Source organism: Ochlerotatus camptorhynchus, unplaced genomic scaffold, assembly GCF_037179485.1.
Source record: "Ochlerotatus camptorhynchus isolate MF236.1 unplaced genomic scaffold, CSIRO-AGI_Acam_v1.1 ptg000010l, whole genome shotgun sequence".
Classification (NCBI taxonomy): domain Eukaryota; kingdom Metazoa; phylum Arthropoda; class Insecta; order Diptera; family Culicidae; genus Ochlerotatus; species Ochlerotatus camptorhynchus.
In genome coordinates this window covers 3300324-3312554 of record NW_027040502.1, presented here as the reverse complement: position 1 = coordinate 3312554, position 12231 = coordinate 3300324, and the positions used below count along the sequence as shown (strand labels likewise).

The following is a 12231-nucleotide window of genomic DNA, read 5'->3' as shown; positions in this document are numbered from 1 at the left end:
CCCTTCAATCAAAGCCACCTTCCCGCGCAGAAAACCGATCGATGTAATGAGTTTTCTTCTAGTATTTCAAGCTCCCAAGTACCGAGACACTGCGTTGGATAGCGAGTTCCTTTTCGATTTCTCGTTCGGGAAGGCGGCGTCTATCAAAGAAGGCAGCGGTAGACTGGTTCAGTATCTTTTTAAAATACTACAAGCTATTCCGAAACTATTCAAATTTGGGTAGAATCTTCCCGGATCGGGAAGAACCAACCCAAAAGTGAGGTAAACGAAGTTGACATATGAACAACATCAATCGTCATTCCTAGTTGAACACTCAGTCGGTTAACAACGTCCCGGTCTCAGTCGCGCGGCATCTAGTTTTTTCAGTGTTTTTTTTTCCGCCCGAGCGGTTTTCTTCACCCAATGGGGGGGTGCCCCAAGTGACCAGTGTGCAACCGAGGAAGTGGAATTCCATGGGCCGAGCCCCTTGGAATTGCCATCCATCTTTAACTCATCCCGGTAATCCATAACCGGAGGTAACGGCGAGCCCATCATTTCATCGTATCATCATCGTGCCGACCCACCAACACCAACCATCACCACCAGCAGCAGCAAACGGACCATCTAGCTGCAACGGCTGATAGGTTGTTTACAACCGGCCGGCATAAGTATTAGACAATACATTTTGCAAGTCCATTGCCTCCCTATTGTAGTTTAATTTTGCCTCGTGGCGCGTGACTCTGTCTCTCACCCCTGGTAGGGGAGTATGGGTCATAGTGAGACAACTTTTTGCAAGTAGATATAAGTTTTTTTTGTTTTTTTTTTGTTTCGATTTTTTTTTTCTTTTTGATTTGTTCGTACGTCGGGCAAAAAATTTAATTACTAGTAATTAAAATTAGTTAATTAGTGAAGGTTTTAATTTTTTTTTTTCCTTCTTAAGTGGTTGCGCACCGCTTTTGCGCAACACTTATGGCATCTTCCGATGCCTACGTTACGCGAACCAGATACTATGAACCGTCTTCGAAAGGACCATGGGTTGTCTTTTTTCGGCCCAAAAATAAACCTTTGAAAACTCTCGACATAACGAGAGATTTGCTGCGTAAGTATCCGGGAATCTTGGTACACAAAGAAAGATTCAACAAACTGCGTGTAGAAGCACCGACTTATGATGTGGCAAATAAAATTGCTGAACACGAGCTTTTTAGTGTTGAGTATAACATCTACATCCCTTCTCGAGATGTGGAGATAGAAGGCGTGGTCTCCGACGCGAGTCTGACTGTCGAGGACTTGAAACATGCCTCGGGAACTTTTAAAAACTCGACATTCGCTACCGCGCTAGTGATTTTACTGGATGTAAGGCAACTGCATTCAGCATCTTTGCTAGACGGTAAAAAAGTTTATAAACATTCAGACTCGTTCCGGGCGACTTTCGCAGGTTCAGTTCTCCCAAACTTTGTTAAAATTGATGGTGCTTTTTTTCCGGTGCGACTGTTTGTACAGAGGGTATATAATTGTACCAACTGCAAAAGGCTGGGACACTCGGCCAGCCATTGCGGCAACAAAACTCGTTGTGGCAAATGTGGTGAAAACCACAAAGAGGATTCTTGCCACAAAGAATCAGTAAAATGCGCTTACTGTGGCGAGAATCCTCACCCCTTGCAGGAGTGCCCGATGTACAAACCGCACTCCGATAAAGTGCAGCGTTCAATCTCTGGACGCTCCAAGCAGACATATGCTCAAATGTTGAAGGCTGCATCAGCCGTCCAAGATGCAAACCAATTTTCGGTTTTGTCAGTTGAAGAATCGGACTCTGACTCATCCGATGATTGTGACTCTACGGTGGTACACGCACCTTTGAAAACGAACGGATCCTCAAAACGAAAATGCTCCTCCCCGAAAGTGCGCCGTAAGAAAACTAAAGTCACTCCCAGAGGATTGCAAAATTCCCAGGGTAATGGGGATGAAAAAATTAAATCGAAGGCTCCTACTGCTCCACTTCATGGCTGCAGTAAGAATTTTCCGCCATTACCCAACAAAGAAAAGAAAAACAAAAAAGCTGCTCCTCAAACATCTCAAAAGAAATCCAAGTCCGAACGCGGTTTGCTGCTTTTTCGGACATTGTGGAATTCATATTAAATATGTTCAACATACAAGACCCTCTTAGAAGCTTAGTTTCTGCCTTGCTTCCAACACTAGAATCATATCTTAAGCAATTGACTGTTTCATGGCCCCTCCTTGCATCAATCATATCTTTCGATGAATAATTCGTCGAACGAGGTTGAAGATATGATCACGGTGCTACAGTGGAACTGCCGTAGTCTAGTGCCTAAACTAGACTCGTTCAAATTTTTACTTCACAATTCTGATTGTGATATATTTGCTCTCTGTGAAGCATGGCTTTCTTCCGATAAAGAACTCAACTTCCACGATTTTAACATTATACGCCTGGATAGAGACGATTCTTATGGAGGAGTACTTTTAGGGATCAAAAAGTGCTACCCTTTCTACAAAATTTCCCTTCCTGCTCTATCCGGCGTCGAAATCGTTGCTTGCCAAATAAATGTGAAGAACAAAGATCTTTGCATAGCTTCAGTATACGTTCCACCAAGAACTTCCATTAGCCGTAGTCAACTCTGGAATCTAGTTTCGATTCTTCCATCCCCAGTATTAATTCTGGGTGATATGAACTCCCATGGTACTGGGTGGGGCGATCTATATGACGACAATAGAGCGGCTATTTTTTACGATTTATGTGACGATTTCAATTTGACTATTTTGAACACTGGTGAAGCGACACGTATAGCAAAACCTCCGGCTCGAGAAAGCCGACTCGACCTATCTTTGTGTTCAAGATCGCTATCATTGGATTGTCAGTGGAAGGTTATCAATGATCCCCATCCCAACAAACAATTTTAGCTGCAGCTTAGCCTATACAGGCAAAAATTAGCTGCATAAGGCAAATGTTGGCTGTATAAGCTAATCTGCAGCTAAAATTGTTTGTTGGGATGGTAGCGATCATTTGCCAATCATCATTTCAATAAAGTGTGGCCCTCACTCTGCAGAACCATCTCGGGTTCCATTTGATCTTACAAGAAACATCGACTGGCAGAAATATGCAACGGCGGTGACAATCGGTGTCGAATCAATAGATGCGCTTCCACCATTGGAAGAATATCGATTCCTAGCCGATTTGATTTATAAAAGCTCACTGGAAGCACAAAAAAGAAAAGTTCCAAGTGCACCCTTTAAAAGGAGACCAGCCACACCTGGTTGGGACGAAGAATGCACAAAATTGTATGTAGAAAAATCTGATGCTTTCAAAGCTTTTCGTAGACACAAAACCTCCACTTACTTCGAGGAATATTCAAAGCTTGAGACAAAGCTGAAACAATTAATCAAAGCAAAAAAACGCGATTATTGGCGCAATTTCGTCGAGGGACTCTCACGAGAAACCTCAATGAACACCTTGTGAAGGGTGGCTCGCAACATGCGTAACCGCTCATCTTTCAATGAGAGTGAAGAATACTCCAACCGATGGATATTCGATTTCGCTAAAAAGGTCTGTCCGGACTCAGTTCCAGCACAAAATATTCTTCGAGAAGCGTCTCCTAGCGGCGGCTCTCTGGATAGACCATTCTCAATGCTGGATTTCTCTATGGCTCTTCTTTCATCGAACAACTCCTCACCGGGAAGCGATATGATTAAATTCAATCTTCTGAAAAATCTCCCAGATATTGCTAAAAGACGCTTGCTAGATTTATTCAATTCCTTGCTAGAAAACAACATTGTACCGCCTGAATGGAGACAGGTCAAAGTAATAGCCATTAAAAAACCTGGCAAATCAGCGTCTGACCATAACTCATACCGTCCGATTGCTATGCTTTCGTGCATTAGGAAATTGTTGGAGAAAATGATCCTTCGGAGACTCGATCAGTGGGTCGAAACAAATAACTTGCTATCAAATACACAGTTTGGGTTCCGCAAGAGCAAAGGAACAAACGATTGTCTAGCACTGCTTTCCACAGATATTCAACTGGCCTTTGCGCACAAGGAGCAATTGGCTTCAGTATTCTTGGACATTAAGGGGGCTTTTGATTCAGTTTCCATTGAAATTCTGTCAGACAATCTGCACAGATGTGGACTTTCTGGAATTTTAAATAATTTCTTGTACAATTTGTTGTCAGAAAAGCAAATGAACTTTTCTCTTGGACAACTGACAACTTCCAGAATTAGTTACATGGGCCTGCCCCAAGGCTCATGTCTCAGCCCTCTTCTTTATAACTTTTATGTCAAAGATATCGACAACTGTTTGGCAGAACAATGCACGCTAAGACAACTTGCAGATGACGGTGTGGTTTCCGTAAGAGGTCCACATGCCGTGGACTTGCAAGGACCATTGCAAAATTCCTTAGATAACTTGTCTTCTTGGGCTATGAATCTAGGGATCGAATTCTCACCGCAGAAAACTGAACTGGTAGTGTTTACTCGAAAGCGGTACCCAGCCCAAATGCAGCTTAATCTTTTGGGCAGAAACATTACCCAATCATTGTCTTTCAAGTACCTTGGGGTCTGGTTTGATTCAAAGTGCACTTGGAATGCCCATATTACGTATTTGAAGCAAAAATGTCAGCAGAGGATCAACTTTCTCCGTTCAATTTGCGGCACATGGTGGGGTGCTCATCCGGGAGACCTCATAACGCTTTATAAAACAACTATTCTCTCTGTTCTAGAGTACGGCTCTTTCTGCTTTCTCTCGGCAAGAAAAAGTCACCTAATAAAATTGGAACGAATTCAATATCGTTGTCTGCGTATTGCTCTAGGCTGTATGCACTCAACGCATAACATGAGTCTCGAGGTTCTGGCAGGAGTAACACCCCTCCAGAACCGTTTCTGGGAGCTCTCTCTCAGAATACTAATCAAATGCGGAGTGACGAACACACTTATAATTGCTAATTTTGAAGAAATTCTTGGGCTGAACACACAATCTCGATTTATGAGAATCTACCTCCACTACATATCATCAGATATGTGTCTTCCTTGTTATACTCCAGACCGTGTTCACTTCACCAATCGCAGTTCCTCAATTGAATATGATCTGACCATGAAACAAGCAACTCATGGGATTCCCGATCAACTTCGACCTATTATTATTCCGCGTATTTTTACTGAAAAGTACCAACAAGTCAATTGCATGAAAAGATATTTTACAGACGGGTCCCGTCTCAATGGATCCACTGGCTTCGGTGTCTTCAATGAAAACTCTAGCGCCTTCCGCAAACTTCAGGAACCTTGTTCCGTTTTTGTTGCTGAGCTGGCAGCAATCAACTTCGCATTGGGGATGATTTCCAACATGCCCGCAGACCATTACTTCATCTTCACGGATAGTCTCAGTTCGATTGAGGCTATTCGGTCGATGAAACAAGGTAGGCACTCATCTTATTTCCTTTCAAAGGTAAGGGAGCAGATGTGTGTGCTGGTCGAAAGATCATATATGATTACCTTTGTATGGGTCCCCTCACATTGCTCAATCCCAGGCAATGAGAAGGCGGACTCTCTCGCAAAGGTGGGCGCGCAGGAAGGCGAATTGTATGACAGGCAAATTTCACACGATGAATTTTACCATTTAGTGCGTCAGAGTACCTTTTCGAGTTGGCAAACCGATTGGGACACTGGAAATCTTGGACGGTGGTTACATTCAATTATTCCTAATGTTTCTTCGAGAGCGTGGTTTAAAGGCTTGGGCTTAAGTCGTGACTTCATTCGCGTGATGAGTAGACTTATGTCCAACCACTACTCGCTAGATGCTCATCTCAATAGAATAAACCTCGTGGACAGCAACATCTGTCGGTGTGGAAACGGTTACGATGACATCGAACACGCAGTTTGGCAATGTACGGATAATGACGCCGCCAGAGAGCGACTTTTGAATACCCTCGAGGCCCAAGGAAGACAACCCTATGTTCCTATCAGAGACGTGTTGGCAACCCGTGATCTCTGCTATATGCAGTCCGTTTATGTTTTTCTTCAAATGTCTAGTATAAGAATTTAATTCCTTTTGTCTTTTGTCTCTCTTTATTAGTTTTTGTTTGTCTTGTCCCCCCGTCTCGATGAGTCTCATCGTCGCCCACTGGTCACCATAGCCGGTCGAACTCCGGACGAAGCTAGAACAGCACTACCGTTCATACTGGCGACAACGCTCTGATGAGACAACAAAACCCTACCCCAAGCTCCTCCCCTGATCCTATCCTTCGAAAATGTACCCTTCTAACCTCGAGTAAGCCGCGAGTAATCGGCCCAACTCCTACTAGACATAGAATTAAGTGAATTTTGTTACACACAGTGAACAATGAATTATCGGCTCCGTAAAGCTAACGCGATTGAGCCTTCCAAATAAACGAACTAGATAAAAAAAAAAAAGTAAAAAAATCTCCATAAAATAAATTGGGTTGCTCCTTAAATAATTGATCAAAATACGTTAAAATCTTAAAATGCTCAGTAAATATTCAAAGTACGCTCCCTAAAATAGAGAAAACTGTACATTAAGCATTTGAAAATGCTCCTTAGTATGCACCGCTTTGCACCATTTTGAAGTGTAATTGTACCATATATCATCGGAAAAGCTGCTGTAGAAAGGTTAATAAGTACCATGAAATCAGCTGAAATGTTCAGTAAAAATGCACAAATGCACACAATGCGCTATTTTAGGGAGCGTACTTTAAATATTTACTGAGCATTTAAAGATTTTTAACGTATTAACGCCTTCCATTCATTTTGACTAAGAAAATGCTTTATGAAATTATGGAATAATAAGATTACATGATAATATTTTGTTTGTGTAAGCAACAAGAAAATATTGTGAAGTTTGTGTCTGACGCATAATACCTGCCAATTTTGCTACATTAGCGTCGCAATAAGCGATTTTGTCATTTATCTCACCCATTATCAGAAAATCGCTCATTGTGACTCTGTTAAAGCTTAATTTACATGTTTTGTGTGTCAAACATAAACTTTACAATCTTTTCTTGTTACTTACACATACAGAATATTATCATAATATCCTATTATTCCACAATTTCATAAAACATGTTTTTCGCCAAAATGAATGGAAGGCACCCTGCTGGCAATCAACATTACCATCGAATAGGGGAAGACTTATTCTACCCGATGGATATGTTGATTTGTGTAGGCATGCCTTGAGTTGCTAGAAATCAACGAGAGAAGTCATTGTTTACAAAAGCTGTTACGCCTTAATTCCAGCTCTATCTAAAACTATCCAAAATTGGGTAGAATCTTCCCGGATCGGTTAAAACTGAACCAACCCAAAAGTGAGGTAAACGAAGTTGACATATGAACAACATCAATCGGATTCAGATCGATGTTGATCATTTGTCAACTTGTCACTCCCCGATGTCTATCATACATAGGTCTGGCACAACAGCCAGCTTGCTGGTGTTAGAAGCATAAAATGTTGTAAACATTGCTGAGGAAGCGAATGGCGACGTCACGTCATCCTAACAATCCACACTGCGAACAGTGTCTTCACAGAAAACAGCTGTTTCGTGTAAAAAGATTAACAATGCTATGAAATACGAAAACCATCAAACATTTCCACATTTCACTAATACCAATAAGTTTGATGGGATTGACATGGGTCACTGCCAACTTCGTGAAATATGCCTACTGATCATCCATCAACGATATGTAAATAGGTAAGGCGCAGTGAACTTGCCTTTTCTTTCATTCTCTCGCTTTTTTAATTGTTATACGAGTGTGACGTGCAACTAAACAACCGAATAACGAAAGAGACGACAAATTCACTGGTCCGAACCTGTTTACGCTCATTGATTTTCCATATCAAGAACAACATGTGAAAAGGGCATACAAGCTTTTTGTAACCAACGCACACCATCAACATCACCCGGTAGGGGAAACTTTCTCCTTCCCGATGATGTTGTTGGTTTGCGTGGGCGAACCTTGGTTGGTGTGAAAAGGGCATATAAAGGATTGTTTACAAAAAGCTTGTATGTCCTTTTCACATGTGGCTCTTGATATGTGAATTTGGTTTCACATATCAACAAATCAAGCGGCGCCGGTAGTGTAGTGGTAAGCGTGATTACCTCTCACCCCCAGCAGGCCTGGGTTCAATCCCAGTCGGCGCCGCCGGGATGTTCTAAGGCATAACATCTCTGATCACGCCTTCCTTCGGAAGGGAAGTAAAGCCGTTGGTCCCCGGTTCATGAGATGATGGGTCGATAGGTAGGGTCCAGATGTGGGAACTGCCTTCCTGGCGTCGGTAGCATTGGTGCCCAGCACGGAAATCAAGATCGACGGAAAACAAATCAAGGAAAAAAAAAAATCAACAAATCATCGTTGCTTGTTGTCGTTTGGAACCAGTTATGAGAGGTAGGCGACGATTGTTCGTATTTGACAGCCACCTCCCCCCGTTGCGTTTACCCGTCTTAGGAAAGGTTCAGTTCACACGCTAACTTGAGAGTACCCATGAAATGAGTATCTTCTACTCACTTTTTGAATTTAGCCCTTTACCAGTTGTTGCACCGAAAGCGGGTGCAAGAGGAGGATACGGCTGAGGAGTTGAAAATTCCTTTATGGGAGCATTTTGAAGAAAGAAGACCTCATGCAACTGAATCAGCTCGAAGTTGTGATGTGATTTGGCTTTGAACGCTAGCGGAATAACATATTTTCATGTTTTTTTTTTTTTTTTTTTTTTTCAGTTGTGAAATAAACAATTGTTTAAGGATTTTACTTAAAAACTCCTATCAATGATTTTAAAATGAACTTAGGTAGAAAGCAAATGAAGCAATATTTTCGATTAAATGGGCACTTTTTACACTCATTTCATGAGTTAAGTCACTTTTCTTTAAAATGGGTAAAATTTAGTCATTAATGGGTACTTTCAAGTTAGTATGCAGTGAATCCAAACACACAAAGCAATCAACGATACTGATAAAACGTTTGCTACTACTACCACGATAAACTCTCTCTGTAATATAGCTTGATCGGAGTTGGATAATGATATATTGCTTGCCTGCTTTGTTGCACACTGAGGCAAATAGACCTAAGAATTTAATAAGGCTCGACTTATGAACAACATATATGAATGCCATAAGCGTGACTTATGAATGATTTTTGGGAAACATGAGGTAGCTCTTATACGCCTTTAACCATTTCATTTTCCCAAGCGTTGAAAGACGAGTGGTCAACACACGGGCCCCCTAACCTCACCGTCCATTTTCTGGTTCCAATCTGCTCCAATTTCTTATTTTTTTTTTCAACATTATTTTTCATAACCCTAATAAAAAATAACCATTAAATAGAGCTTAATGACGTGTTCGGGGTATCATCCTAACCATTTGTGGGATAGTTTACATATCCGGGATACACTTCGTTTATGGTATTGTTTATCAGGGAAGGCAACCAATGAAATTCCAAGGGGGGAGATGGCTGTCAAATACGAACAATCGTCGCCTACCTCGCATAACTGGTTCCAAAAGTAAATAAGCCATAAGAAACCTACAGCGTTTGTTTACGTTTGGAACCAGTTTCATACAAGAATGATCAGTAGGCTGTAGACAGCACGTCCCACCCTACAGTGAAATTCACACTCATTTCTTATGGCTAAAATTCATAAGTGTTTCTTATAGAATTCTTACGTTCTTTTCCCTGCGTGCAATATACTGGGTTGAGGACATAGCTTGATCAGAAACGAGAAAAGACATTACAAAAAAATTCTCATTAACACCCTTGTATGGACACCCTTTTCCAACAATTTGCTCGTTTCCTTCTACCGGCCCAAGCGAACTATGGACCTTATTACGAGTGTCACTTCACGGTGAAAACGAAGTTAAGTGATCAGTTGTCACTCACGGTGAAGTGATTGCCATGTAAATGAAATGGGAATCACTTCACCTTGAGTGATAAGTTGTCACTTCACCGTGAAGTGACATCGGTAATAAGGGCAAAGGCAGTTTGTCACGAAAAAAAAGGAGATCAAATCATTATTGCTTACCTTTGTAGACATAGCGTTATCATTCGGTTCGTAGCTTATCATTTTGTCATTTTGAGATATTATTGATTATTTGGTGAGTTCTAGCCAAATTTGACTAGGTTTGAAATAGAGTGTACTCCAAAAGACCCCCGGAATTTACTCCAGAGTACCTCTGCCAGGCTTTCTTAAAATTCTGTGCGAAGCAAAGAACCTTGAACGAATCGGTCTACCGTTGTTCCACGGAAAACGTATTTCCCTCCCAAGTTTACGGAAACTGCCATCACACCGCCCCCGACGCCAATATTGGCATATTCGGTTTCGTCGTTTTGCTTACACTCCAACCAGCCCATAAACAACAAAATGTGAAGCCATAAATATAAAGGTACCCCGCACTCGTTTGCCGCATTGCTGGCGTGCCTACTTTCGGAGGCAGGGTGCTGCCGAGATTGATGTCGTATTTAACGGCAACCGAGCCGCAGCCATAATCGGTTTTTGTTCGATCGATGAGCTGTAAAATTATGCTCATATTCCGTAACGGTGGCAAGAACCGTGATATTCGTTGACAGCAATAAGGCATCTTTTTTTTTTACGATTGCAAAACAGAGGAAGCACTTACCTTCTTTTTGGACTTCATCGACTCGAGCTGCCGTTCGGTGTGTTCCCCGATGGACCGGCTACCCCAGAGTTCCCGGCCCATCAGCGAGTAGCAGACGATCATTATCAGCATCGGGATGCCGTACGTCAGGATGAGGAACACCAGGTTGTAGCTGGAAAGTGTTAAGTAGGTATCATTAGTCGAGAGTGCGCAACTGAGTAGGTATGCGTTAAAAGTTTAAATTCCATCATCGAATGCAAAAAGCTTTTTTTTTTGTCGAGGAAATTGGTACGTAACCATAACCGACACAAAGTTCCTCCTGTTTGTTTAAGCTATTAACGAAGCACGCCTTTCGTTATCTGATGGAACGCGACAACGCATTAAATCAGCTACGAAAACCAACAACGCCAGCTCCTTCCGGGAAAGCAGCCTAAGCGGTGGGGGTGATAAACATTTTTCATCAGAATTTGAAAACTATGCAAGAACTAGAAGTTCACGTAAAGCAGTTACACATCAAATAACGAATCGGCCAGACTTCACATTCTTCGATTTGCATGAAACTTTGCACGATTTTGTGCTAAAATTTGGTCATTTTCGATCTGGCCATTTTATTCAAAAAGGGCGTATTTGACTTTTTTCAATAAATTGTAGCATGAAAATGCCACAACTAATCCAAATGACGTCTGAAAGAATGTTGTTTCTAGACTAGACGGATATTTTCAAAGAATCCAAAATAGTTCTAAAAACTAAAATAACAAACAAATTCGTTGTTAAATATTTTTGATTATTGTTTTTCCAACTTGCTAAGTTTGAAACACGAAAAACCTTGGACATTTAAAAATTGACAAAAATCGTGCAACAACTACTTATGGTCCAATTTGGATTACTATGGTCGGTCCCTTCAATTTTCAGAAACTGAATTATTTTCGTGGAATGAATGTGGCACAAAACAACAAAAGAGTTCGGATGTGTTTCTGGCACTGATGGTGTCGTTACCCGAGCAAAGCTGGAGATCAAATTGAAATCACAATTTGCTGTTATGATGTCGCTCTTTTGATTCCTCCAGTTAGTCTCATTTGGTATGCATTAACGGCAAAACTGAGAGCATGTTTTTACACAGACGAATCAAACGGAAAACTGATCCTGCATTCAATTTAATCAATTTGCTAACTGATTATGCATTCACCAAATTTAACTGGATACGGACCTGGCGAGAATTGTTGGCATCCATGCTTCTCACGGTGAAAGACATGAGTTCATTCTATTCTATTCAGCAGGACACTTTTCACAAAAGTTGATAAAACTATGTTTTTCGTAGTGTACCAATGGCGTACCATAGCGAACCTCCAATGATTTTGAACGTAAAAACCAAAATTAACCGTACTTACTTATATACAACTTTTTAAATACTTTATATGTAAAATCTGCCCTCGGGTTTGGATTCATCGGAAAATTTTAGCCCGATTTGACCCAAAAAACATATTACTAAAGTGTATTCTACAATACTTTATAATAAAAAACGTGTTTTTGAACCAAGTATTTCGAAACACCCTTAAATACCTAAGCATTCTGATTACCACTAAATGTAGATGACCAACAACCATGGAAAAGGGCATTTTTAAATATCTCTAAGTATACAGAATCAATCTGT

General features: G+C 41.2%; 1 protein-coding gene across 1 annotated transcript in view; it reads right to left on the bottom strand.

Moving 5' to 3' along the window:
- Positions 1 to 12231, bottom strand: part of TkR86C (Tachykinin-like receptor at 86C) — a 471986-nt gene that overhangs the window by 112356 nt on the left and 347399 nt on the right. The window contains exon 6 of the mRNA XM_065220371.1: positions 10602 to 10752. Within this exon, the coding sequence (XP_065076443.1) occupies positions 10602 to 10752 (151 nt within the window). The remainder of the gene's footprint in view (positions 1 to 10601; positions 10753 to 12231) is intronic.